This window comes from Rhynchophorus ferrugineus, unplaced genomic scaffold (genome assembly GCF_030347505.1).
Source record: "Rhynchophorus ferrugineus isolate W39M unplaced genomic scaffold, kcgeb_rfMv2 rfM3, whole genome shotgun sequence".
Classification (NCBI taxonomy): Eukaryota; Metazoa; Arthropoda; class Insecta; order Coleoptera; family Curculionidae; genus Rhynchophorus; species Rhynchophorus ferrugineus.
Genome location: NW_027472582.1, coordinates 61,080,313 through 61,106,519, shown reverse-complemented (window position 1 = coordinate 61,106,519; position 26,207 = coordinate 61,080,313). Strand labels below are relative to the sequence as shown.

General features: G+C 32.4%; 2 protein-coding genes across 3 annotated transcripts in view; both read left to right on the top strand.

Annotated features, from left to right (window-relative positions):
* LOC143193600 (thioester-containing protein 1 allele R1) overlaps positions 1-12,207 on the top strand; it is a 35,136-nt gene extending 22,929 nt beyond the window's left edge. For both annotated transcript variants that reach the window (XM_076399919.1, XM_076399920.1), the window contains exons 9-20: positions 998-1,270; positions 3,834-3,888; positions 3,947-4,465; positions 4,522-4,682; positions 4,739-4,923; positions 4,981-5,193; positions 6,047-6,266; positions 9,210-9,403; positions 9,460-9,799; positions 11,099-11,274; positions 11,345-11,625; positions 11,683-12,207. In XM_076399919.1, coding sequence (XP_076256034.1) covers positions 998-1,270; positions 3,834-3,888; positions 3,947-4,465; positions 4,522-4,682; positions 4,739-4,923; positions 4,981-5,193; positions 6,047-6,266; positions 9,210-9,403; positions 9,460-9,799; positions 11,099-11,274; positions 11,345-11,625; positions 11,683-11,918 — 2,853 coding nt within the window. In that variant the 3' untranslated portion in view covers positions 11,919-12,207. The remainder of the gene's footprint in view (positions 1-997; positions 1,271-3,833; positions 3,889-3,946; positions 4,466-4,521; positions 4,683-4,738; positions 4,924-4,980; positions 5,194-6,046; positions 6,267-9,209; positions 9,404-9,459; positions 9,800-11,098; positions 11,275-11,344; positions 11,626-11,682) is intronic.
* A 700-nt stretch (positions 12,208-12,907) lies between these two features.
* On the top strand, positions 12,908-17,329 carry ath (ATP-dependent RNA helicase DHX33). The gene is made up of 8 exons (XM_076400650.1): positions 12,908-13,558; positions 13,611-13,856; positions 13,908-14,092; positions 14,148-14,417; positions 14,629-15,029; positions 15,090-15,355; positions 15,415-15,543; positions 16,737-17,329. Exons 1-8 carry the CDS (start codon positions 13,103-13,105, stop codon positions 16,935-16,937), a joined length of 2,154 nt encoding a protein of 717 aa, XP_076256765.1. The 5' UTR covers positions 12,908-13,102; the 3' UTR covers positions 16,938-17,329.
* The last annotated feature ends 8,878 nt before the right edge of the window (positions 17,330-26,207 follow it).

Here is a 26,207-nt window from a genome sequence, read left to right as displayed (position 1 = left end):
TGAGATTGGGCCATTGTCGTTTCTTGTATGGTCACTTGATGACTTCGAGCCCGCCTACTCTCTGTCAGTCCACAATTTTGTCATCCAACAATTTTGTCACCGTGCCTGCGTCACCGTCAGTCTGCCACATACTGAACGACTGTCCAGGGCTCACCCAGATTAGAACTAAGTATGGGCTGCAAAAGTTTAGAAACTCCTTAAGCTACAAAATGGTGCAGTGGTATTAGCTAACTGGAACTATTTTTTATACATATTGTTTTATTACAAAGTGATACACACCTAGCACATTACCTGGAACAAAAATATATTTTTCAAATTGTTCTTACTTTTTCACTAAATTTCATTGGCTTGATCCTAGTTATGGATCCTAGCCTTGGTCTAGTTATTTTAATGCAAAAGACTATAACTATAAATTATAAGAACTTGATACAAGTAGAAGAGAATATCAGTCTCAGTAGCACTTGGTACCGTTTGCTGCTTGTTTATTGTTAATTTAACAGTTATTATGGGATCCTTTAATTTCTCTACGATTTATTACTTTCATTTATACATAATTTAGAAAAATTATAAATTAATATCGGTAAAAACTACCAACAATTTCAGATAACTAAGAAATATCTCCCTAGAAGCCTAGAATAAGTATGATAATAATAATAATATGATACGAATTTCACTCTTGCCATAGTTCGTATACCGTTAAAAAAAATTTGAAAAATCGAAAGTAATATGATTCTTGAATTACTGCCATACAGTTAAACCACGGGTTAAAATATTCTGTGTAACTTAAAACTTCTGTAAAACTTAGTACTGTCGAAGCAATAAATGTCGTTAAGTTAACATTGCCCAAAATTAAGGTCTAAGAATAATATAAGGTATCAATCTATACCAATGTATCAGCTTCTGTATTTCGAAATTCCGATTGATCTAAGAAATATGTGACTATTACCACAATTAATTTTTAAATGTCTGCTTAAAAATAATTAATGTTATGCTACAGATCAATGTCGACATTAATACTGACGAGACTGAACCGGAACTTGATGTCGAATTGACAGTACGTGCTCGACAGAATTCTTATATTGGCCTGATGGCCGTTGACGAAAATGTGATGGCCTTACGACAGGGCTATGATATAACTCCTCGAGATGTCGCTGACGAGCTTCAAAAATATGACATAGCTCTCCGGTCGCCATATTCGCTAATTACGCAAAGTTCCAAAATACCATTTGTTTGGAAGCCTGGCTCCAGTAATCCACATTCAGCAATTTACGTAAGTATATTTGTTTATTATTAGTATTATATTTATGATTATAAATTATCGTATAGTATTATAATATGATATATAAATTAAAGATCAAAATTAAAGATACTAAATAATTCAGTCATATTTATTATAAATAGTTGTTGTTAATAAAATACCTACCTAGTAAACAACTAATTAGTTATTATTAATGTTTAAGCTTGTACAACTATTATTTCTTAACCATATGCTGATCTTGTTATCTTAAAACGATGAATAAACTCATTATGAATCGTATCATAATCAAATTGATCAAGTTCAAGTGATATTTGTTTAGGAATGTTTAAGATCTTGAATATATTAGCTTAAACCCTCTGTCCAATGTGACATAAACGAGTTCTCCGCAGATTTAGAAGACGTAACGAACATATCCAAGAAAGACATGGATCAAGATCATCGATCTGACCGATCTAAAAAATAGGAGAATAATATCTTAGATAAAATGTTAATTCACATCGGTCTTTTAGGTTTATTGATGATTTCTCTTTTGTTAACCATTTACTTTTGGTGTTCTTGTGGTTCCAATCTTGTGGTTTGGATTTAGTCCTTAATCTATATATTTTTAAAGGTAAATTTAAAGCGTTGTATATTGATAGTAGATTAAATCATAGAGTCATAAATAGAGTAATCTTCATTAGTATTATTAATATACAATCTAAAACTATCTTAAAATTTAAAAAAAAACTACTTTATTTTAGGAGCAATTCAATTTCAAGTTGGATATAATTTTGAGGTGTGATTTTATGATTCTCTGTTGATAATTAGCAGTTCATTGGTTATTGATAAATCTGCAATACATCAGAGTATCTAACACATTATTTTATTCCTTCATCAAAATCTGCTTTCTCAGTCTATTTACCAATTTAATCTCAAAACGCTATTACTTTGAGTTGTTAATTTTTTATGGAAAATTAAACAAAATTAAATGCTTACATTGTCATTTTGGATATAAAAAGCATTTTAGTTATAAGAAATTGGTACACAAAGTTATGTTTCAACGTTTAAAGCAGTGAATGGCTCTGAATAAATTAACTATTTTTGCCTTAAGTCATAAAAAAATAATTAAATAATGATTAAAACTTAAAAAGACGAAAGTTTAAATAAAATATTTTTTCTCTGGTTACATAATAGTTTAAAATGGTACAAACAGAACAATTACGATATTATCTACAACATGCGTTTTGATTTATGTAAAAAAAAGTTAGCACAAGGAACTACAACGTGAGTCAAAAGTCCCGCTACCATTTTGATTGCCTGTAACTTGGTTCAAAGAAAAGACAAGTAAGTTTGGTTTCCATAAAAAGTTTATCTGGACTTTACCAGTTTACTATATTAGTTATGATTGAAAAATTATATCGGCTGAATGGTGACGGCGATTCGCTATGTAAGTTTCGGTACTATTTAAGACATTTCTCATGACATCCTGCAAGATTTGAGGCTGAATTTCTCAATTTCGTGACGAGTATTGTCTTTAAGATGATAATTTGATTGGGGCTTATTCACATAAACTTTTGATTTTAAAAAATCCCATAAGAAAATGTCTGGAACTGTTAAATCCGAAGATCTGGCTCTCCATGCTAAATCGCCACTTCGCGAAATTAATCTTCTTGGAAAAACGTTATTCAATAAATGAATTGTTGAACGAGCTGTGTATGCTGTGGCCCCATCTTGCTGAAACCTTCCACTAGTCCTTGCTCTTCCATTTCAGGCACAAGAAAATTACAAATCATGTCTTGGTACCGTTCAGCAGTAACAGTAATTGCAACACCTTGGTCATTTTCAAAAAAAAATAGGGACCAATGATATTTCCAGCATGAATACCATAGAGTTGTTTTTAGTGGTATATGTTGGTTGTTGTTGTTGTTGGTTTTATGTGATGATACTTCATGAATTAATGGAGGATTCTGTGTTGGCCAAAACTAACTGTTCTGTTTATTGATGTGGCCACTGAGAAGAAAATAGGATTCATCGCTCATTATGAATTCAGACGAAAAACTTTTTAATTTTCAAATCAGTTTTCAAAATTCGCCTTAAACTGCGTGCAAAAATGTGTAACTGGGAACTACATCTCCGAACTGATGTTTCTGGAGACTCCGCAACATTATCGCGCACCAGAGCCGCATTTTCAGCGTTATGAGATATCCGTTGTCTTCCAGAACGAGGCATATCTGCTGTCGTACCGTACTGTCGATATAAACGATAAACTGTGGTTTTGTGAGGCACTGGACGATTAGGATATTTTTGACGCAATTTCCGCTGAGGGGAAATAATGGAACGATTATTTTCAATAAATATTGTTACTATATCTCCTCGTTCTTGTGGCGTATATTTATCGAGAATAAAATTTGGACATCTACATAACACAAAGGTTAAAACGATACTGTGCTAAATGTCACATATCCAAGATAGCACGCAATCAAAATGGCATCGGGACTTTTGCCCCACTTGTTATTACATGACTGGGTGTATTAGCGATAAAACTAAAATACTATTATGCTGTGTGACAATTGGTTATATTCAGAATTTATTTTAGGAAGCTGGAGCAGATTTACTTACTAACGCCCGCATCAATAGACATAAACCTACATGTAAGTTGAGTTAAGAGGTACGAACACAATTTAAAATTCATTCAATGATTCCTTACAGTGGAAGACATTTATTTACGTCCAGTATTCTATGGTTCCTCTACCGTGAAACCCGACAGAGGTTTTGGCGTCCCTCTTCACTCAGTTACACGACCACCTTTAGCAGGACCGTACGCCTTCAGCCGAATACCCAAACCAGTCTGGAATAAACCCAAGGTGTACCTCACAAAGGCTATTGCTCCTACATGGCTCTTCACGAACTTCTCATCTGGTTACGAAGGAAAAAGCTCTATAAGACGAAAACTTCCTTCAACATTAACAAATTGGTTGATCAGTGGTTTTTCACTGGATCCTATTAGGGGCCTGGCTCTGATGAATCAACCCAAGAAATTAAAAGTAGCGAAATCGTTTGTTGTTACTTTGGATTTGCCTTATTCCGTTCAAAAAGGAGAAATATTGGCTGTACCTGTCGTGATCTATAATTACATGCCCCAAGATATAGTTGCCGATGTCACGCTTCACAATACCGAACAGAATTTCGAATTTGCTGAAATTTCCAATGATGTCAATTTCACCAAGAGTAAGGAGTCAATATTAATCGCTTTCGTATACAGTTAGAGTTATTAACAATTCTAGAGATCGAGTTGTATAGAAGAAAGAAAATTTCCATTAGCAAAAATTCAGGGGCATCAGTCTCGTTCATGATCACTCCTTTGATAGCTGGTTCCATTGAAATTAAAGTTACAGCTAATACCCCTCGAAGCCAAGATATAGCTATTCAATATTTACAAGTAGAGGTATTTTGTATTGCCAGTTGTACAACTGAGATCGTTAATATAATATTAAATTTTAGCTCGGTGGAGAAACCGAATATTATTCAAAATCGGTTTTAATCGATATGAGACAAACCAGCAACTTTAAACGGTCAATTAACTTCACCATACCCAAGAATGCCATCGAGGAATCGGAAAAGGTCGAGGTATCAACGGTTGGTAACCTTCTGGGAGCCGCAATGATCCATCTGGAAAACTTGATAAGGTTGATGTGCTTTAAACTGTCGTAAATTAATATTCTATGTATATGTTGGTTTGTTAGGTTGCCTACTGGATGTGGAGAACAAAATTTGGTCCACGTAATGCCGAACATAATAATTTTACAGTATTTGAAGAATATCCAACAGCTAACACCGACCATTCAGAACGAAGCTCTCAGTTATTTAGAACAAAGTTATCAGAAGGAGTTGACCTCGAAAAGATCAGACGGATCATTCAGTCCATTTGGAGAAAGAGATAGTAGTGGAAATGTATGGTAAGTTCCGAATTGATTTGTTGCTATTTATATACAAGGGAGAAACAAAATTATATCAATACTATAGTACATGTTGTTGTTTCTTGATAACACAGCTTTCTTGTAAATAATTCTATTGCTCGGTTTACATGTCAAGTCTTGTAAGTTATATTTCAGTGTATGAATGTTTTACAAACGACAGTATTCACAGTAATGATAACATACACAAAACATGATGGAACATTATAGGCGAAATCCAAAACTATCGATCAAAAGTGACAAAAGGACTCAACATTCACTTGAGTAATGGTGTTTCGACAAAAAAGTACGACAGAAGCTCCAGAAAATTAACATTACTGGAAGGACAGTTATTTCGAAACTCTTTATAAAAAAAGGCATTTGATGATTGGGAGAGTATGGTATGGACTGATAAATCATCGTTTCCATTACCACTTATAAATTGTTGGGTTTATATATGAAGGAAACCTACAATGCGGACTGCCTGCTTCCTTCAGTCAAGCATGTTTCTGTTATGATTTGGGTCAAAATATCGCAGTATTCATTCATGGCTGAAGAACTGTGAATGAATATCTCGACATTTTTAATGACAAAGTTCTTATTTTGGCTAGAATATTGCTGCCAAATACTGCAATATTCAAAGATGATAATACGATATATATACAGCCAAAAAGGTTCTGTCTCAGTTTTAGTTTGTTCCCTTGTATATGTGCTTGTATTTATACTTGAGTTGTTTTAGTCATAGAATAAAGAAACTTTTAGAAAATAGAATAAAGAATAAAAAAATTCTTTATTCTATGGTTTTAGTTTGGTAGTTAATAGATTTAACTAACTAATACCTTCATTAATTTTTTAGGTTGACGGCATATGTCGTTCTGTCCTTAAAACAAGCCAAACAATTTATATATGTTGACGACCAGATTATTACCACTGCTTTAGAATGGTTGGCTAAACAACAGGGAACAAATGGCAGTTTTGTAGAAATCGGTACAATTATACACGATGATTTACAGAATAAGAATGGAAATAGTCTTGCTCTTACTGCTTTCACTTTAATGGCCTTCATGGAAAGTCAAGTGAGTAATAATATAATAAAGTAGTGGTATTATAATATTATAAAGTAGTGTATAAAATAATTCCCTCCAAGGGTGATTGATGACTCCTCTGCATTCTTGTAGTACGATTTGTCCTTTACTTCAAAATAGGCCTCAGTTTCGGCGATCCCCTCTTCATTCGACCAAAATTGCTTCCCAGCGTATTCATTTGAGATATGAGAACAGGAAATAGTCGCTGGAGGCCAGATCTGGAGAATACGGTGGAAGAGGAAGCAATTCGAAACCCAATTTATGGATTTTTGCCACCGTTTTCACTGACTTGTGACACGGTGCATTGTCTCGGTGAAGCAGTACTTTCTTTTTCTTAAAATGCGGAAGTTTTTCGACGATTTCGTCCTTCAACAGCGAGTAACGCTATGTAATAGTCGCTGTTCACGGTCTTTCCTTTTTCAAGGTTGTCAATGAAAATTATTCCATGCGCATCCCAAAATACAGACGCCATAACCTTTTCATCCGACTGTTGCGCTTTCTCACGCTATGGAGTGGGTTCATCGTGTGCAATCCACTCGGATGACTGTCAATTGGACTTCGGAGTGAAATGATTAAGCCATGTTTCACTCATTGTCACATATCGATGCAAAGACTCGGGTTTATTACGCTTGATCATCTTCAAACACTGCTCCGAATCACCAACTTGTCGTTGTTTTTGGTCAAAAGTGAGCTCGCGCGGCACCCACTTTGCACAGAGCTTTTTCATACCCAAATATTCGTGAATGATAAGTTGATATCTTTAGAGTGTCTGCTATTTCATTCAGTTTCAATTTACGGTCATTCAAAATCATTTTGTGGATTTTTTAAATGTTTTCGTCGGAGTCTTTTGGCCTTCCACTGCGTTTGCCGTCTTCGGTACTCATTTTACCATGTCTAAAATTAGCATACCAATCCTTGGTGGTTGATTTTCCTGGGGCAGTGTCCGGAAACTAGACATTAAGCCAAGTTTTTGCTTCAACTGTATTTTTTCCCTTCAAAAAGCAATATTTTATCAACACACGAAATTTCCTTTTCTCCATTTTTTTTTACAATAAACAAGATTGCTTAACCCAAAATACTATAATTCACAAACTAATGATCGGTCAGCTGTCAAATTTATACACACATCTTTTGAGGGTTGGGGCTAACTAAAAAAAAATATGGATTTAATTCAAACAGCACCATCTATGTGTCAGGCCGGGGGCTTTTAAATTGCCCTGTTATGTTTGTTCCATATTTATTATTTATATTTTATACACGACCATGCATTGCTGTGGCTCAATCTCGTTAAATGTAAATGAATAAAAATAAATTACATTTCTTATGGATGTACGTGTTTTACTATCTGTCGAGAAATGTAGATTATCTGGTTTCTCTTGAAAGTATAAATATCAATGTAAAAAGAAATTCCTTTTTAAATTTTAGCAATTTAAATTCGCAACGCCAATCTTTCTCTCTCGCCACTCTCCATTTTTTTTTCACTGAAGAATAGCGCTTCTAGTATTCAATTGATCGCCGACTATAAAAATACCAGGTCGTTTAGAATTACACTGAAGCACCTAAATAGCAATATTGTGTATTAGGTGATCATATGAATTGCTGCCTTGAATAAATGCATTAATTCATTTTAATCAGTAACAAGCCGCTCTAAAGAAGAATTTTGAATCGATAGACTTTATTATCTGCAATATCTATTCATTGTATCATTGTCATGAAGTGTATAATGACCAATGAAATTTGAAGAAAGTTATGTTAGTAGTTTGTGGCCGTGTCTAATGTTAATTAATTTTTTGAAGACTTTAGTTATTAAGGTATTGACAATTTGATTATACACATTTTACCCATCTCTCAGACAATTTATGGATGTCATTCCAAAAGCGCATTTGATTGATGCGTTCCATCAACGCGAATAGGTGGTAGTCGGCTAGAGCCAAGTCTGGAAAGCATAGCAGGTGTAATGGGACTTCAACTCCGAGTAATTTCTGTCCTTTTTTGATAGGTCACGAAGCAAAATCATCTTATTATGCCTCTGAGGGTGTTGTGGGCGTTTTTTCATCAATGCACTGTTCAAATTAATCATTTATTGTCGATATTGATCAGTGTTAACTGTTTCTCCCCCTGATACAGAACATGATCTTGCGAACAAATTAATTTGACCGGCTTGGCAGTCAATTGAGCTTCACCAGGTGAAAATTTGTTGTTTCGAAATAAATCTTATTTTTCATCATCCGTTACTATTGGATGCAGAAATTACTTCCTTTCATACCGTTGAAGTAGCATTTTACTGAAGATTTTTTGATTCTCTAATTGTCTGTCATCCAATTATAATCGTTCACCAATTGCTACTCTTTGAAAATGAAACTGAAACTACTCTTTGAAATTCTTTGTCTTGAAGGTGGAAATCACGTTTCACATGTTCTTATGGTTAAAGCAATCTCTGTCAGTTAATAATGAGTGTCAGCAGTTTTGTTCTTTTGATGAAACAAGAAAGGTAACGCGTACCGCAAATGTTAAACTGTTATTTTGACGGAACGTAAGTTTTTATGGTATAGCTTTGAAGTTAGTTTCAGTAAACCAAAATTACATGTATTGAATCCTGACATACTTATGGCATAGTGAAATCTGTTATAAATATAGGACCTAATGTATGATTACAAATTATAATTTAGTTAGTAATCACCGCCAAGAAAGAGAACAAGAATATGTTTTATTTATTCATACTGAGATTCAGCAACATGTGGCCGAGTATTATTAGGTATTATTGGGTAGTTTATTACACATTGCAGTACTGTTAGAATAAAAATGTAGATTCTCTATTGTCTTACGAAATTTGAAGATTATTGATACTTTAAATTATAATATTTGTACAAAAATTATTAATCATAAAAAAAATAAAAGAAAATAAATTGTTTTCTATTTTGATTGCTATTTTAGAGGAGCTACAGCACAAACTATACAAACACTATATACAAAGGTTTGGACTATATAACTCGTAACATGGATGAGTCAGAGTCCACCTACACCGTGTCCATATGCAGTTACGTTCTTTATTTAGCCAAACATACTTCACGTCAGAGCGTTTTTAATTTATTAGACAGTAAAGCGAAGGTCAAGGATGACATGAAATGGTGAGTATCGTTTCATTTACATTATTTCTAAACGATTTGCATACTTTTTTGAATAGGTGGGCTAAAGATGTTCCTAATAACGAAAGAAAGAATCCTTGGACGAAATTACCGCGTTCACTCGACATAGAAATGACTTCTTACGCCATTTTAACTTTCATGGAAGCAAACTTGCTGGACGACGCCATGCCTGCTCTTAACTGGTTGGTGAATCAACAGAACAACCTAGGAGGCTTCACGTCATCCCGGGATACGGTCCTGGGATTGCAAGCGTTATACAGAATGGTATTGCGTTTATCAGCACCGGTGAATTTACAACTAGAATTCTCGTATAACAAAGGAAAAACTGGAAAATTCAGTATTAATCAGAACACTGCCATGATACTACAATCTACAGAGGTAATTATATTTGTAAATTAGTTATTATATCGTCAGTAACAAAAAAATGATAAATAAGTTTGCTTTAAGTTTTGTTTAAAAAAAATCATTGAGTTTCTACTCATTTATTCTAAATAGTAGAAAAACTGATTTGATGATGATTATATATTAAAAGCAAGTATTTTTGATTGGTAAAAATGTTTAAATTAAATAAACCTCTCGAGTATATCAATTGCCTTAGTCCACAGAATTCATAGTACCTCACTCTGCGCTAAGCGGGTCTCTTATTATTTTCTTTACTTTCTACTGCCTCTGCTCAGAATGCATTTGTTTGATAAGCATCTACGGAAAAATATGTAAGATATATTATATTTACTATTTCTAACTTTGAATTCCTTTTGAAGATTCTCATGTGGATAAACAACTGCTTATTCTTATAGTCCTATTTTGTTTTTCGATATGTTAAGGAAAATAATCTGTAAATATACACATATTATATATTTCAGTTCAATTATCGATGTAGATTTTAATTTTTTAAATTAATTACATCTTACATTCGATACGCTTAGTACAGTCTTAATTGAAAAATTAATTTATTACTACTGTTTTGTTGTACTTGCATTAATATAAAACTAAGGAGTGTACGGGATTAATACAGCAGTCACTTATACACTAAACTAGATCGTGTGGTTTGGTTCGCTTCAATCTTCTGATTTCTTGCGTGTTGTCCAGGAGCTGTATTGCTTACACGTTGCTGTGATTTAGCAACCTTGTTTCATGTTTTAGGGCGAAATCTTAGATCACTTCGTGTATCCATTTGATTCCGAGATTATGGCGCAGCTCTTCGTTGGTTACGTAGCTATAAGCTTTAGCAAATAATCGCAGAACTTTGTTATGGGTGCGTTGGATTACTAGTTGGTCTAATGTTTTAGTACAACCCCATATTTGCACTCCATAGGTCCAAGTAGGCTTTATGATTGACTGATAAATCAATGTCTTTGAGTTTAAATCAAGTTGAGAGTATCTTTCGACTAATCAGTGTAGTTGCATGACTTTGAGTCTAATTTGCTCTGCTTTTTATTTCACATGATTTTTCGAGTTTAATCTACCATCGAGATATATTCCAAAGTATTTAGCAGATTCTGCTTGAGGTATCCGTCAACTGATATAATTAAGTTTTTGTCAATTCGCCGCAACGCAAAATTAACCTGGACAGATTTGGAGCTATTAATCTGTATTTTCCAGTCTCGAGTCCGACAATGTCTGCAAATTACTAGACAATTTTTTTGAATAATGCATTTAATGAATTGTTATTTCCAGATTGATAAACAATCAAACGAAGTTAACATTACAGCGAAAGGAAGTGGCATCGGAATTTTTAAAGTATCATATCAGTACAATATGAATGTGACTGGCCCATGGCCTCTGTTCACTTTAGATCCACAGGTGGATAAAAATTCCAATGTTGATCATCTTCAATTATCAATTTGTACAGCGTAAGTATTTGATTTTGAATTCATTATTAATAAAATTCGTCCATATTTAACTTTTTCTGTGTTAATTTAGTTTTGTGAGCAGAAATCTGTCTCGAACTGCATTAAGCAATATGGCGGTCATGGAAGTAACTCTACCTTCCGGATTTACTGCTGATAGGGATTCCCTTCCGAGTCTGGAAGTCTCTCAAAACGTTCAAAGAGTTGAAACCAGCCATGGAGATACAAAAGTCATATTGTATTTCAATAATTTGACGGTTTTCGAGTATTGTCCCACTGTTTCGGCATATAGAACTCATAAGGTGGCTAAACAACGGCCAGTACCTGTGGTAATTTATGATTATTATGACACATGTAAGTACCTTTTATATGAGTGGTAGTATATTAATAATAAATTTTAAAACGTTACAGCAAGAAGGGCTCGCGTTTTCTATTGGGGCCCCAGATCAACTTTATGCGATATTTGTGAGGCTGAAGATTGCGGAGATATTTGCTCGGCTAAGTTCCGTGCACAAACTAGTTCAGAAAGTGAAAATAAAAAAGATGGTGGGGCTAGTGGCGCTCTTTTACCTAACCAATCTCCAATGTTATTTATCTTCCTGATTTCGTTATGCATAACATTGATTCCTAAATATCTTTTAAAGTAATCTTTCCCAGCTAAATTATAATATATTGTAAATAGGTTAATAACATGTAAATAGGTGCCATTCTTCCCCCAAAAAAACTGTACATTCTCTTCTACATTATTTCAATTGTATCCGTTAACATACATACGAAGTAACTCATTCTGTGATTCTATTAATAGTACTAGATATGTCTTAACTTAGTTAAATAATTTATTAATCATATATTTTATTAACATTTTATATCATATTACCTCTCTGTATATTGATGTTAATTTTATTGCAATTGTTTAATAAAAACATTTTAATTCCATACCTTTTTTTACATTCACTTATATATTGAAAATTATTTACAATTATAATAGTAAAATTTAATTTATTATGTTAATATTCTAAAAGATTTAGTTTTTAAATTTTTTACTTAATGGTGGTCGTACCTGGAATTATTATTACAGTTATGATGTATATCAAATAATATATTATTCGTGAACAATATTTAATTTAAACAGTTAAAAGACAATTTGTTGAATTGTAAAAGGGATAAAATAATTGTAAAAAAATGTAAAATAATAATAAATCTCATTATGATCCAAATTTTTTAAATTTGTAGTTCATATTCTTTTGTAGTTCGGATGTCTTACCTGAGTCCGGCGCTGTGCAACCTAGGGATGTTGGTCAATTGAAAAATATTTTTTTCGATATATCCATTTATATAACAACCAGGAAAAATATTGATAGTTTACAAATATATCTATATAGATATTTCGTTATAATATTGATATATTGTCATCAAAAAAAATATCGATAAACTTTAATATTTTAAAAAGTAGAAATATTGAGTACCATTGTAAATGTTTATTTTAAGTAATTAAAAGTTTTTTTTATAATCTTCATTAAAAAGTTTTATTTTTTTTGAAATAATATCGACTTTATCATCGGTTAAATCGATATATTCTGAAAAAAAATTCGATATATATCGGTTACGATATATTTTCTCCATCTCTAGTATAAACGCGGTATCATTATCTTGACGTATAGTTGTTATGGTGTTTATCAAGTATTATAAATTTCTGAATAATGTTTGATAAAAATAGTTCTATAGTAAACCATCAATATAGCCGTATCTGCGTTATTATAAATTAGTGTGCTAACGTTTTAAAATAAACGAACATATTGATGTTTTCACGTGTATAACCTCAAAGTTTAACATGGATCCCGATTCAAAATACAGCTTGAATGGTAAAACTGATACATCGAAGATTTCAATGAAGCTGAAGCCAACGCCGGTTTATTTTGGAAACAAACATGTAGGCTCTCCACCTGCTAAGAGGATAAGGCTTTCAGAAAATGGGACAAATGGCATTGCAAAGAAAGCTATCACGTTTGGGAATATTAATGGTCATTCCTTGAAACCAAAAGTTAATTTGCAAGAACAGAGAAAAAATTTACCGATCTATGAAAAACGGAATAAACTAATTGAACTAATTAAACAACATAACACATTGATTGTATTGGCTGAAACTGGCAGTGGTAAGACAACTCAAATCCCACAGTATATAAATGCTGCTAGAATTATGGAGAATGGAAAAATAGCTATTACTCAGCCTAGAAGAGTTGCCGCTATAAGTGTGGCAATGAGGGTTGCACAGGAATATGGAAGTGGGGTAAGTATTAACACATGGTGCATAAGTTATATATTTATAGTTTCTGTTATAGATGGGAGTAGGAGATTATGTAGGGTACTCAGTTCGTTTTGAAGACTGTACATCAAAAAAGACTAAAATAAAATTTTTGACAGACGGTATGCTCTTGCGTGAGGCAATAGCAGATAGGTTACTTTTAGAATATACTGTTGTTATATTAGATGAAGCTCATGAACGAACCATTCATACAGATGTTTTATTTGGTATTGTTAAAAAAGCTCAGAGAATTAGGACAGAAAGGCATTTATCTCCATTAAAAGTAATTGATGCTAAATCTTATAAAGACTAAATAATATTACCTTTATTTTAGATAATTATTATGTCTGCTACAATGGATGTTGATCATTTGTCTAAGTATTTTAATAACTGCCAAGTAGTTTTCATTGAAGGAAGGACATTTCCAGTTAATATGTATTACACAGTAAAGCCACATGATAATTATCAAACAGCTTGTGTTTCAACATTTTTCAAAATACACCGCACAGCACCTCCAGAGTGAGTCTGTATATATTTATTTTACAACATAACATAAAATGCTTGATCATTTTAGCCATGATGTTTTGATTTTCTTGACTGGTCAGGAAGAAATTGAGAGTTGTGCCCATCAAATTAGAGTTCTAGTGAAAGATCCTGAAGTAGAAGGGCCTCCTGTTAAAGTATGTACTTTATATGCTGCTCAACCAAGTACTCAGCAAGTAGCAGTATTCCAACCAGCACCAATAGGAACAAGAAAAGTTGTTATTAGTACAAATATTGCTGAAACTAGTGTTACCATTAGTGGTATTAAATATGTTATTGATAGTGGAATGGTAAAATCAAGGTAAAAATAACTAATAACCCATAATTCAATTCCTAGTTTTATATACATATTAATAAAATATAAGAAGCAAATGCAATTACTACTCTCCTACGTAGAAGCATTGGTATATTGAGTTTTGATTAGACAAACATTTTAAAAGTAGTAGTATTATCCACATTTTAATTTAATTTTAGATATCTAACAATTTATTTACTAAAATATTTGATTGTAGAACATTTCATCCTTCAACTGGTATGGAGCTTTTAAAAGTACAAAGAATATCACAGGAACAAGCTTGGCAAAGATCTGGGAGAGCAGGAAGAGAGTCTGAAGGTCATTGTTATAGGATATATAGTAGATCTCAATTTGAGCTTATGAAAAAGAATAGTACTCCTGAAATTCAACGTGCCAACTTGAATTCTGTGGCCATACAGCTTTTGGCATTAGGAATTCACATGTTGCACTTCGATTTCTTAGACAAACCATCAAATGAGTCTATTGAAGCAGCTTTTGAGCAATTAAAGCTGCTTGGTGCCATAGAAGATACCGATTCAATAGCTCTTACAAGCCTTGGGAAGAAAATGTCTAAATTTCCCTTAGATCCGCGTTTCAGTAGAATATTGTTATCAGCAGGTATGTAAAAGTTTCTAGTTATTATCTTCAACTATTAATATTTTACATATACATTTGCAGATAAATATGGTTGTTTGGAGGAAGCTTTAACTGTTGTTTCCCTCCTTTCAAGTGAATCAATTTTATTAAATCCTCCATCTAAAAGGGAGGAGGCACTAGATGCTAGACAAAAGTTCAATTCTGGTTATGGAGATCATTTGACTTTACTGAATGTTTATAGAGAATTTGAAAATATCGGGCAGAATAACCGAAAAACATGGTGTCATGAGCACTTTATTCATATGAGAAATATACTTTATGTTAGAGAAGTGAGATCACAATTACAAGTAAGTTTTATTTTGTGATTATTGTTGTAAATTGTATGTTTACTATATAAAATTTACAGGAGATTTGTAAAAAATGTGATATGCGAGGATCGTCGTGTGGGAGTGAAATGGATCAGCTTAGGAAATGTCTTTTAAGTGGTCTATTTATGAATGTAGCAGAACTTCACAGAGATCGTCAGTACATCACTGTAAGTATTTTTAAATATAATCTAATAGTACAAAATGGACAATTTAATATAGACATATATATCGGTTTTATTGGCAAGTAATTATGAAATGAATAGAATATGGAGGTGATGCAATAAATTTGTGTCTTGAACTTATTCTCTGAAGAAAATGTATATAATGCTGATCAATCTTAGTTTTCATTTACAAACAATATTATCGCTATTTTACGGTATATTTCAATATTCTAAGATTTTTATGGTGATGCTAGATGGATTAAATGTTTCAGAAATGCTTGAAAAACACTGGATTGGATGATAAATTGAATTAAAATCATCATAAGAGAAAATTCAATCGATTACTGAGTAAAAACAGTCGTTTTAGAGGCAAGAACATGTGCGACAAATGTTATTACAAATTCAAGTCCACTTACCATCTCTTTTATAAAATAACTTATTACTTATAACGTATTAAGAAGTACAAATTTTTCATTTTTTTCACGCGATTTGATAGTAGCAAGTAACAAATGTTTCGAATGACAAGCTCGTAGCCAGTATTTCACAATAAATCTAGATATCTACTTATATTGGCATCTCCGGTCTCTGTCTAGTTCTGGTCTCTGTCTAGAAGGACAGTTCTTCAGGATTATTTATTTTTGCCAAAGAAAAATTGAACAATTTTAATTTCTGAGCAACTTCCAGCCATCATATTTATTTTAATTAATTTTATTAATTTTGAATTTTAATTTTAAATTCAATATCAGCGATTCAGTAGTCATTCATAATCTCAAGTTTTTTAAAAAATTTTAATGTTTTCATTTTGTCATTGGTTCTACTAGGACGACTCGTGTGTTTTTCATTTTCAGTGTCTTTAAAGTAATTTGAAAATGCTTATTACACTCATAAACTCCTGTTTCACTCCTAGCAGATTCACTGAAGCAATATTTATCGTGTATAAGGATTTGTTGCATTTTATAGCATCTTTATAAAAATAATTAATTCAGTTCACAGTTCCATAGTCTTGAACAAATTGGTATTTTAAGATTAAGCTTTAGAAAACATCAGCGGGATCAAAGTTTTACATTTGATTAAAATTTATGGATTGTTAAGTATTTAGATAATATAAATTTCTTTATTTTCTTCATATGTTATCTTTTCAAATTTAGTAATTATTTTGTTATGGTTAATATATGTTAATTATTATTTAATATTTTCAGCTTGATAAACGCCAGGTAACCCTTATTCATCCCAGTTCCAATTTCCATGGTCAACAGCCGCATTGCGTCATATATACTGAAGTCGTACAAACAACGAAATGTTACTTGAGAGGTTTGACGAGCATTGATAGTGACTGGCTTAATGAAATCGCACCAGAGTATACCAGGAATCACAACGTGAAATTCCAAAGAGACAGTTGATGCATTTCGATTCCCCAGGCACCCTGCGCTATAATATTGCTGACATTTGGTTTTACCAAACATTATTGTTCATATTTGATTCTGATTACAGAATATCAATTTATTTGTTTTCCTATTAAATTTAGTTTTTTTCTGGAATATTACTTTTAAGAGATTAATTATAAGATAGTTTGTATTGCTATTTTTATTAGGAAGGTTTAATGTACATATTGAATTTGTACAGACGTTTTTATAACTGTAAATATTTATTATGTATTATAAGAATATTTTTTAATTAAACTTGGTTTTGTTTTAATAATCTCTAGGAAATACAACTCGAATTTTGGCTATATTACCAAAATGGATACAAATTTTTTCTTTATAATTTTTAATTAAGAATAAATTTTGTAGTAGTCATGTTTGTCCTTTTAATTTTTTTTTATTTTATAGTAATAGTATTAGGATTTTGGGAATTAAATTTGAAGAAACTGTACTACCATAAATAGATCAATTGTATATTTCTTAATGACTTCTGTTTCTCCTAATCAGTGAGGTTTCATGCAATATAATATTTTTGTTGGTAGATTATTTTGGAATTAATGTGATGATATCCAAGATTTTTGCTTTATGATATAAAACTTGCTATGCTTAGTTTTGTCCACTAATTCATTAATTTATTTTTAAACTTTAAAGGTGTGTTGTTAAATAACTTTGTGCTTCCGCGGATTCAGGATCGCTTAAAAACACCTCTGTCGCTCCTAAAATCTTGATTTGATCACAGCAGACTCACCAAAAGTATTATTTCACATTTCTAGTATTCTGTTGGATTTTACACCATCTTGCAGATTGTCAAAAAAATGTGTTGGGGCTCATTTATTTTTAATGTATGTCGCCGATTTCTCCGTCAATTGTGGGCCGATTTTGAAAATTATTTTTTTATTCGAAAGTCTGCCCTTCCAAGGCGCTCCCATTGGAACCAAATTAGGATATGTTTAGCGGAAATCGAGGGAAACACTCTAATTTCAATGGCACGTACAATGTTTTCACATATTTGATGTAACGGAAGACCGGAAGTCGTTCAGTGCAAAAGCCGTTCAGTTTGCTTTTTGAACACTAACCATATCATCGAACAACCGTAGAAATATTACACGCAAGTGCTTCTATGTTCTATGGTAGCGTTCAACTCACACGAGGAAGTCGCGGGTTCGATTCCCGGCGGGGGCTTTTTGTTGTTGCTCTAGATTGGTTAGTTAGACACTTAGTTAGAACCCGGGACCAGAAGCGCTCCTTAATATCAATCACTGTTTCTTTATTCCTATTTTTCCTCATACGGGCTGCACCTTTACTTGGCTTAGCCATTGTAATATTACATAAAATAATTGCGTAATTTATTGAGTCAATATCTAACACTAAAAGGAGAAAAATAAAATATTTTAAAGTTAAGTGTGTATACATGAGGTCAAAATACAGAAAAATAACCTTAATAATAAATATTCCATATTTTTTTATCAATAGTGTATATTAAAAATCTATGATTAATGAAGTATCAGTTAAGATAATTAACGTAGCCTACAAATTAAAATTATATACCCTTTTTAATATTTATGTCTATCACCGTTTTTGGTATTTGAATATGGAAAGGTACATACACGGTTGACTCACTGTTCAAGAAGATATTTCTAATTAAAATATACATGCCGCGAGGATCTCTTACCTTGGCCTTTTTTCCTCGTAAAATTTATTTGAATTAATTAATGTTCTCTGAAATGTAAAAGCACAAAGTTGGTTGTAAATTCAGAATAATCCGGTGGAGATCAATTTGTTGGACGATTCTAATCACCTTTGCGTAATAGTTTAATTAAAGATATGATTCAAAGTTACTGCAGACTGCATAATAAGATTAATAAAAAGGAATACTTTGATATAACTGGATTTTTATTTTACAGGGAAGTACCAGGCTTTATAGATTGCAGCTGTACCTCGAAAAAAATAACAACCTTGGATGGTTTGAAAATCGACACTTTGCTATTTTATATAAAGCATATTGGTATTTATTTGGCAGCCATCAATAGTGAAAGTTTCCTATTGTTTTAATTTTTTAACACAGTAACATCCATTACTTATTTAATCAGAACCATACATAATTTTTCATCCATTTTCGATGTTGCACCTTAAATGAAAATTCTAATCCAATGTGTACATATGATGTACAGATTACTGTGAATTTAATTTAATAATTTTTAATAATTTACAAATGCAGCAGCTGCGTTTTCTAAAGATAAAAATAAGCTTACCTATTTATTTTTCAAAACGACATATGTTATTAATATCATCAAAATATTATATTACAAAAAGAGCAATCGACTCAGAAGAAGATTGATTTAGTGCCAGGTTATTCAGCTTAGTAGCTCTCACAAAACGAATGCTAATTAAGAATCTTAAAGTTGTTCGTCTCATTGTTTCTTATATCTTTTATGAGAACAGTCCCTTTACAGTTTTATCGTCAATCAGTGAACAAAGATGGTACTAAAATTCGACCTAGATAGATTGAGTAAGCATACTCTTTTTTCTAAAATTTGATTGAAATCGATATTTTTAGTCAACTGCTACATGATTGGAACAGACAGCTGATATTGTTTATAATTGTAATGTTCTCAGCTTTTATCGCAATGCTCAAAATTGAAATTTTTACAGTTTTTTTTTTGTTAATGTTATACACATAACAGGACAATTGAAAAGTCACTGGCCTGACAAATAGATGGCGCTACTCGAATTAAATCCATATGTTTTTCAGTTAGCCCTAACCTTCAAAAGGTGCATGTATAAATTTGATAGCTGTCGGATCATTAGTTTGTGAATTACAGCATTTTGAGTGAAGCAACTTTTGTTATTGTGAAAAAAAAAATGATAAAAAGGAATTTCGCGTGTTGATAAAATATTGCTTTTTGAAGGGAAATAAATACAGTTGAAGCAAAAACTTGACTTGATGCCGAGTTTCCGGACATTGCCCCAGGAAAATCAACCATCAAGGATTGGTATGCTAAGTTTAGACGTGGTGAAATGAGCACCGAAGACGGTGAATGCAATGGACGAGCAAAAGAGGTTGTTACCGACGAAAACATTAAAAACTCCCCACGAATATTTGGGCATGAGAAAGCTCTGTGCAAAATGGGTGCCGTGCGAGCTCACTTTTGACCAAAAACAACGACGAGTTGATTATTCGGAGCAATGTTTGAAGATTATCAAGCTTAATAAACCTGAGTTTTTGCGTCGATATGTGACAATAGCACACGATGGCGTCTGTATTTTGGTATTATCGTGTATACCATCAACAGCGATTATTACATAGCTAATAACGGTCGTTTGAGGGACGAAATCGTCGAAAAACGACCGCATTTGAAGAAAGAGAAAGTGCTGCTTCACCAAGACAATGCACCGTGTCACAAGTCAGTGAAAACGATGGCAAAAATCCATGAATTGGGCTTCGAATTGCTTCCTCATCCACCGTATTCTCCAGACTTGCCCCTAGAGACTATTTCCTGTTCTCAGATCTCAAAAGAATGCTAGCTGGGAAGAAATTTTCGTGGAATGAAGAGGTCATCGCCGAAATTGAAGCCTATTTTGAAGCAAAGTACAAAACTTACTACAAAAATGGTATCGAAATGTCAGAGAGCCGCTATAATCTAAAATCACACTAATCACCATAACCTAAAAAAATCTAGAAACTTTTAAATATTAGCGAAATCCTTAATATATTCACTTTAAATCAAACACGATCGACTTAGGTCAACTTTTCATATCGTCTAGTGAAGAGGACTTAAAATATATATGCCCGTTAAAAAACCACTAATACATGTCATAGATGACTCCGAATATATTGCCAATAGCAGTTTGTAAAAGTGTAACATTCGCTTTAAACCTGGAGAAAAATTTTCTTTCTCATTCTATTCCAATTAAAAAAAAAGGTATAAATAGATCTATAGTCCTTCCAATAAAACAGACAATGCACGTCATTAAAATGTATGACGTCGCAACGCTGCAATGTTGAAGCATCAAATTTAAGTTTTGGTTTATTTTGACTGACAATAAAATATTAATATAAATGAAATAATGAAACAAAAGTAACGTTATAAAATATAATTTATTTTAACATTATTGCACTTTTATTGCATATATTATTGGGACATTATTAAACTATTAATAATGAGTTAATGAAACAGCCAAAATAGTTTGTAGGTTAAAACTGTTTTATTATATTTACTTATGATTTACTTGTTTTATTATTGTCTTTATAAATACTTATCCCTCTAACACATTTTACTAGCAAGTAACTGATTAGAAATGCAATCAGTTCTGACTCTGACTATTTATGGGCTTTGACATTTTCAATCCTAGTTATCACAAATATTATACAGTAGTTAGAAATGTATCAAAAGAACGTTTGCCAGTTTATAACCTCTAATTATTATCATTAATGTTTTGAGTAATTTTGCAAATATATGATACAGTGTCGACCATTTAGTGGACCAACACAACCCGAATTTTATAGACTGATTCATGTGGAGGTTACATGTTCCGACGCATCAAACATCATTCTGTCCCTAATTAACCATTAAAATTGGTAATTAATAAAATGAGAAGAAAAAATCGCTACGAGTTTAAAACGAATATTACGTTTTCACAAACTGAATTCGACATCAACTATAACTTGCATTGGTTGTTTTATTAGAAGGACTATCGAATGCTGCTCGATGCATTGGAACATGTAACCGAAACCAATCTATAAAATTTGATTTTGATTGGTACTACTGGGCCATGCTGCCAAATATTTGCAAAATTCGAAGTTGATGCGGCAACATGAATTTTGATGAGGTGTATTGTTTTATTGTACTGGTTATATATGTACCGGTTTAGTTAAATTTCTACATTCAAAATTAGAATTAATTAACTAGAATTAGTTGAGTGTTGTAGAGTAAGAAAAATGAACTAAATCAACAAATGGACCGATTAATAACATGAAATAATCCCAATTGAGATTTACTTACGACAATTTTGCGTCTATTTTCTCATTACAGTAGTATTTTAATAATGTATGATGAATATATTTATCGATATTGTTCGCGTGTGGTGCAACAGATCAATGATATTTAAAACGGTACACTTGCATTCGGAATTTTATGAATTTCACGGCGTTGACTTTTTTAGGTACATCATCGTCGATTCGAGTGTTTGCGATTGGCTAATAGCGTTAGTAAATTTTGTTTGGTAGGACCGGGTGAATACTCCGCAATGATCCATGCATGTTATTAGGTAATTTTCTTTGGGGGTCTCGTATGATTAATTTATCGCAAAGTTCAACAATGTTCTTTGGACGTATGTGTCCTTTTATAGAATGGAGCAACGAGCTTCATCAAAAATACTACGAAATATTTTTATACGTGATATTTGGTAATATTATTGAAAAATACGAATGTGGCACAAGGAAATCTTTACGTATTCAAAATAGTTATTAATTATAAACAAAATACAAGTTCTACTACGATTTTAGGCAATATTGTTTTGAAGTTATGTTTTTATGTGTATTTTTCTGGGCGCTGATTTTAATTTAATTTAATTTCTTTAATATAACTGCCTATACAGGTTGTTGACAAAATAATACGAACACCTGACATATACAAGATATTTATTTATTAATAAGGTGATGAGACTTCATTTACTTTTTAACCGACTTCAAAAAAGGAAAAGGTTCTATGTTTAAATGTATTAACTGTATATTTTTTTAATGTATGTTCGCAAATTTCTTCGCCGATTATGGAGCGATTTTGAAAATTCTTTTTTTATTCGAAAGAGTGCCCTTCCGAGGTGGTCCCATTGGAACGAAGTCAGGATCTAATGGTGGAAGGGGGGAAATCGAGGGGAAACCTCAAATTCCAAGACACGTACAAAGTTTTCACATATATCTAAAATAATCAGATATTTTTTTATAATGTTATTGCTGAGTTGATGTAACGGAAGACCGGAAGTCGTTCAGTGCAAAAGCCGTTCAGTTTGCTTTTTGAACACTAACCATATCATATGAACAGCCGTAGAAATATTGCACGCAAGTGCTTCTATGTTCTATGGTAGCGTTCAACTCACACGCGGAAGTCGCGGGTTCGAATCCCGGCGGGTTTTTTTTGTTGTTGTTCTAGATTGGTTAGAATACTTGTCAAATCACTTAGGTAGTTAGATAGCGGACCCCGGGACCGGAAGCGTTCCTTATTTTCAATCATTGTTCCTTTATTCCTATTTTTCCTCATACGGGCTGCACCTTTACTTGGCCTACTAATTTTATACTGTTTCTCTTATTACATTAATCCATCCACAATCCACAAAAATCCATGCATTGGGCTTCGAATTGCTTCTTCATCCACCGTATTCTCCAGATCTGGCCCCCAGCGACTATTTACTGTTTTCATGAGATCTCAAAAGAATACTAGCTGGGAAGAAATTTTTGTTGAATGAAGAGGTGATCGCCGAAACTGAGGCCTATTTTGAAGCAAAGGACAAATTATACTACAAAAATAGTATCGAAAAGTTGGAGGGTTGGTATAATCAATGTATGTATCATAGTTGAAGGGAATTATGTTGAATAAAAAAACTAGTTTTGCCATAAAAATATGTTTTACTATGGTAGGCCGGGGACTCTTCAATTGATCTATTAATATGTGATAATGTAACTAATGTAAAAATAATGAAAAAATCAATGTTGAGAGAAGATGAATATTGTGATATTTCATTTGACACATTTAAATTTTCATCTAAATCCTATGAGACTCACAAAATACTCTTTAATTCCCTATTCGGCTTGATATCGTTACTTATGAAGAATGCAATCAACTTCTAAAAAAGAGCTATATTGATATAGAGTGGCTAGTAGAAAAATCTACATTTTAAAGTGTTGTAAATAAAACAAGAGTAAATGTAGACAAGTTTTTATAATAAAAAGTTATATTTTTTTTGTATAAAATATCCTCCAAATGTTTTCCATTTATTCTTCATAGTTTTCTAACTAAAAGCGCAAAAACCTAAAAGTCGCATCGAAGTTACCTTCGGACTGTGTAAAAAATGTTGATGTTTCTTGTTTAGCATAGTTGCGCCTCAGTACCTACAGTTTTGATGTTTACATAATTTTCTGAATTAAAAAGGTCTATGTCACTGAAATGTTTGTTATCTAAGGTGCGCTGCAAAGGAAAAATTGAAACCCATTCAGCGTAAATTTTTCTTCAAATATTATCACTTTCCTTGTGTTAATTCACTTTCATAGAAATGAAAATATAATATTCCTCATAATAATTAAGTGGATACTTGACAAGCATAACCCAAAATGACTTAATAGCAGAATATAGAGAATACTGTGGATCTGCAATAACTGAATTATTCCTTTGTTATAATGCTTGAAAACAATCGCACATGACGGGTACATGTTTTAAAACGTCTGCTCACTGCCATTATTGCTGTACAATCTAACACAATTAAAATTGCCTTTTTTGAAGAACACATTGTATGAAAAATAGACCCTCTTTCATCCGCCGTGAGTATCTCCTTCATAGAACGTGTTTGGTAATAAAAATAATAAAAAACTACCGGCAAATACAATTTTTTCATTAAGCGGAAGCCAGTTTCGTGTTGGCTATTGGTTTCGAATTACATTGCAACTATTATATATTAACTTGGCCATACATCCAGAAAAAAATATGAACGATGTTTTTACGGCATCGTCAATGCAATTATAATTTTCTTTTAAAAGTCAAACAATCGGCATAATCAGTGTCGAAAGGCGGCGTGAAAGTTGACATTATTAAGATGAAGGAAGATGTGACGATTTCGATACCTTCGAAGAAATTCGCTTGTTATTTTAATAAAATGTTACTTTATGTCCATCAGTACATTACATAGACAGACACATTATACTTCTTGTAAGATGTAAGACTGGCATTGATAGAGAACGAGCGGAGAATGAGGCAATCGTTTTGCGATTGTTGTTTGAAGAAACAACTATTTCGGGGCTTTTTTGAATACCCAAATAGTGGGCCATTGTTTTGTATCGCGCAAAACTTTTTACAGGCCAGGACATCTATGGTTTATTATGAGGGCAGTTTGATAAATCAGTAGCTTTTGGAATGAAATACTTTTTTTGATAAATATAGCTTTTATTTTTTTAAATAATCACTTTTTAAAGAGTTTCTCCACTCTCAAACTAGGCATTTTTATCAGTGATAATCGCTTCATTTGACCCAAAAAAATAATAAACATTAAATATGCAATTTTAAGCAATCCAATAACACTAAAGGAAAAACTGTTATTATATGTAGGGAACATGTTAAAACCATCAAATTTACCAATTGTCAACGTTGCAAGTTCGCATTTTCACCAATTGTTAATTAAAATAAAGGCAAGTATTTAAATGTATATGCGCATGAATGAACCATTCGTTTGATTGTCCTGGCAAGGTCAATCAAAGCAGTTCTGATATTAAAATAAATTTACTTTGATGGTATTTTTAGTGAGGGTATTAAAAAACGTCAGAGAAATTCAGTTCCGGTAAATTTTTCATTGAATTTGACGCGCATTTTTCAGGTTCAACGGTAATCGTTTTTCAATATAGGTCAATATATAATTATAATAATATAAAAGAAAACGATCTTTTCGTCCTATGAGTTAATTTTAAAGGATTTACAACAGACGATGTTACTGTGCATTAAATCGCATCAGGTACATTGGTAATCAACCTCATGTTAAAGCCTCGAAAAAATCGAAAAGAAAAAATTAACACTAGGATTTGGAGATGGATTAAACCACCAACGGGGATCGTTATCGACTATAATAGGTGCGCTTGAGCCTGAGTATTGCGTGAAAAAACGACCGGAATACGAGTAAAAACACATATTATTTTTTAGTATGAGACTGCTGTAAAACCGGTGAAAACATTCTTGGAAACATTAATATGAGAAGTATTCCACTCGACGCATTCTTCAGACCTTACTCCTTCTGATTACTACTTGTTCCGACATATGAGTTACTTGTCTGAGCACAGCTTTACTTCTCATGGAGATACCAAAAAAATAGATTAATAGATCGTTCTTTCGAGAAAGAATCTGTAAATTACTTGAAAGAAGAAGAAGAAATTACTAGAAGAAGTGCCAGATTTCCAGCTTGGCGGATACCAGATTTCTAAAGCAGAATTAGCTAAATACCTCGGAATTACACGTCAATTGAAAATTCTTCTGCCTGACAAATAGATGGCGCTAC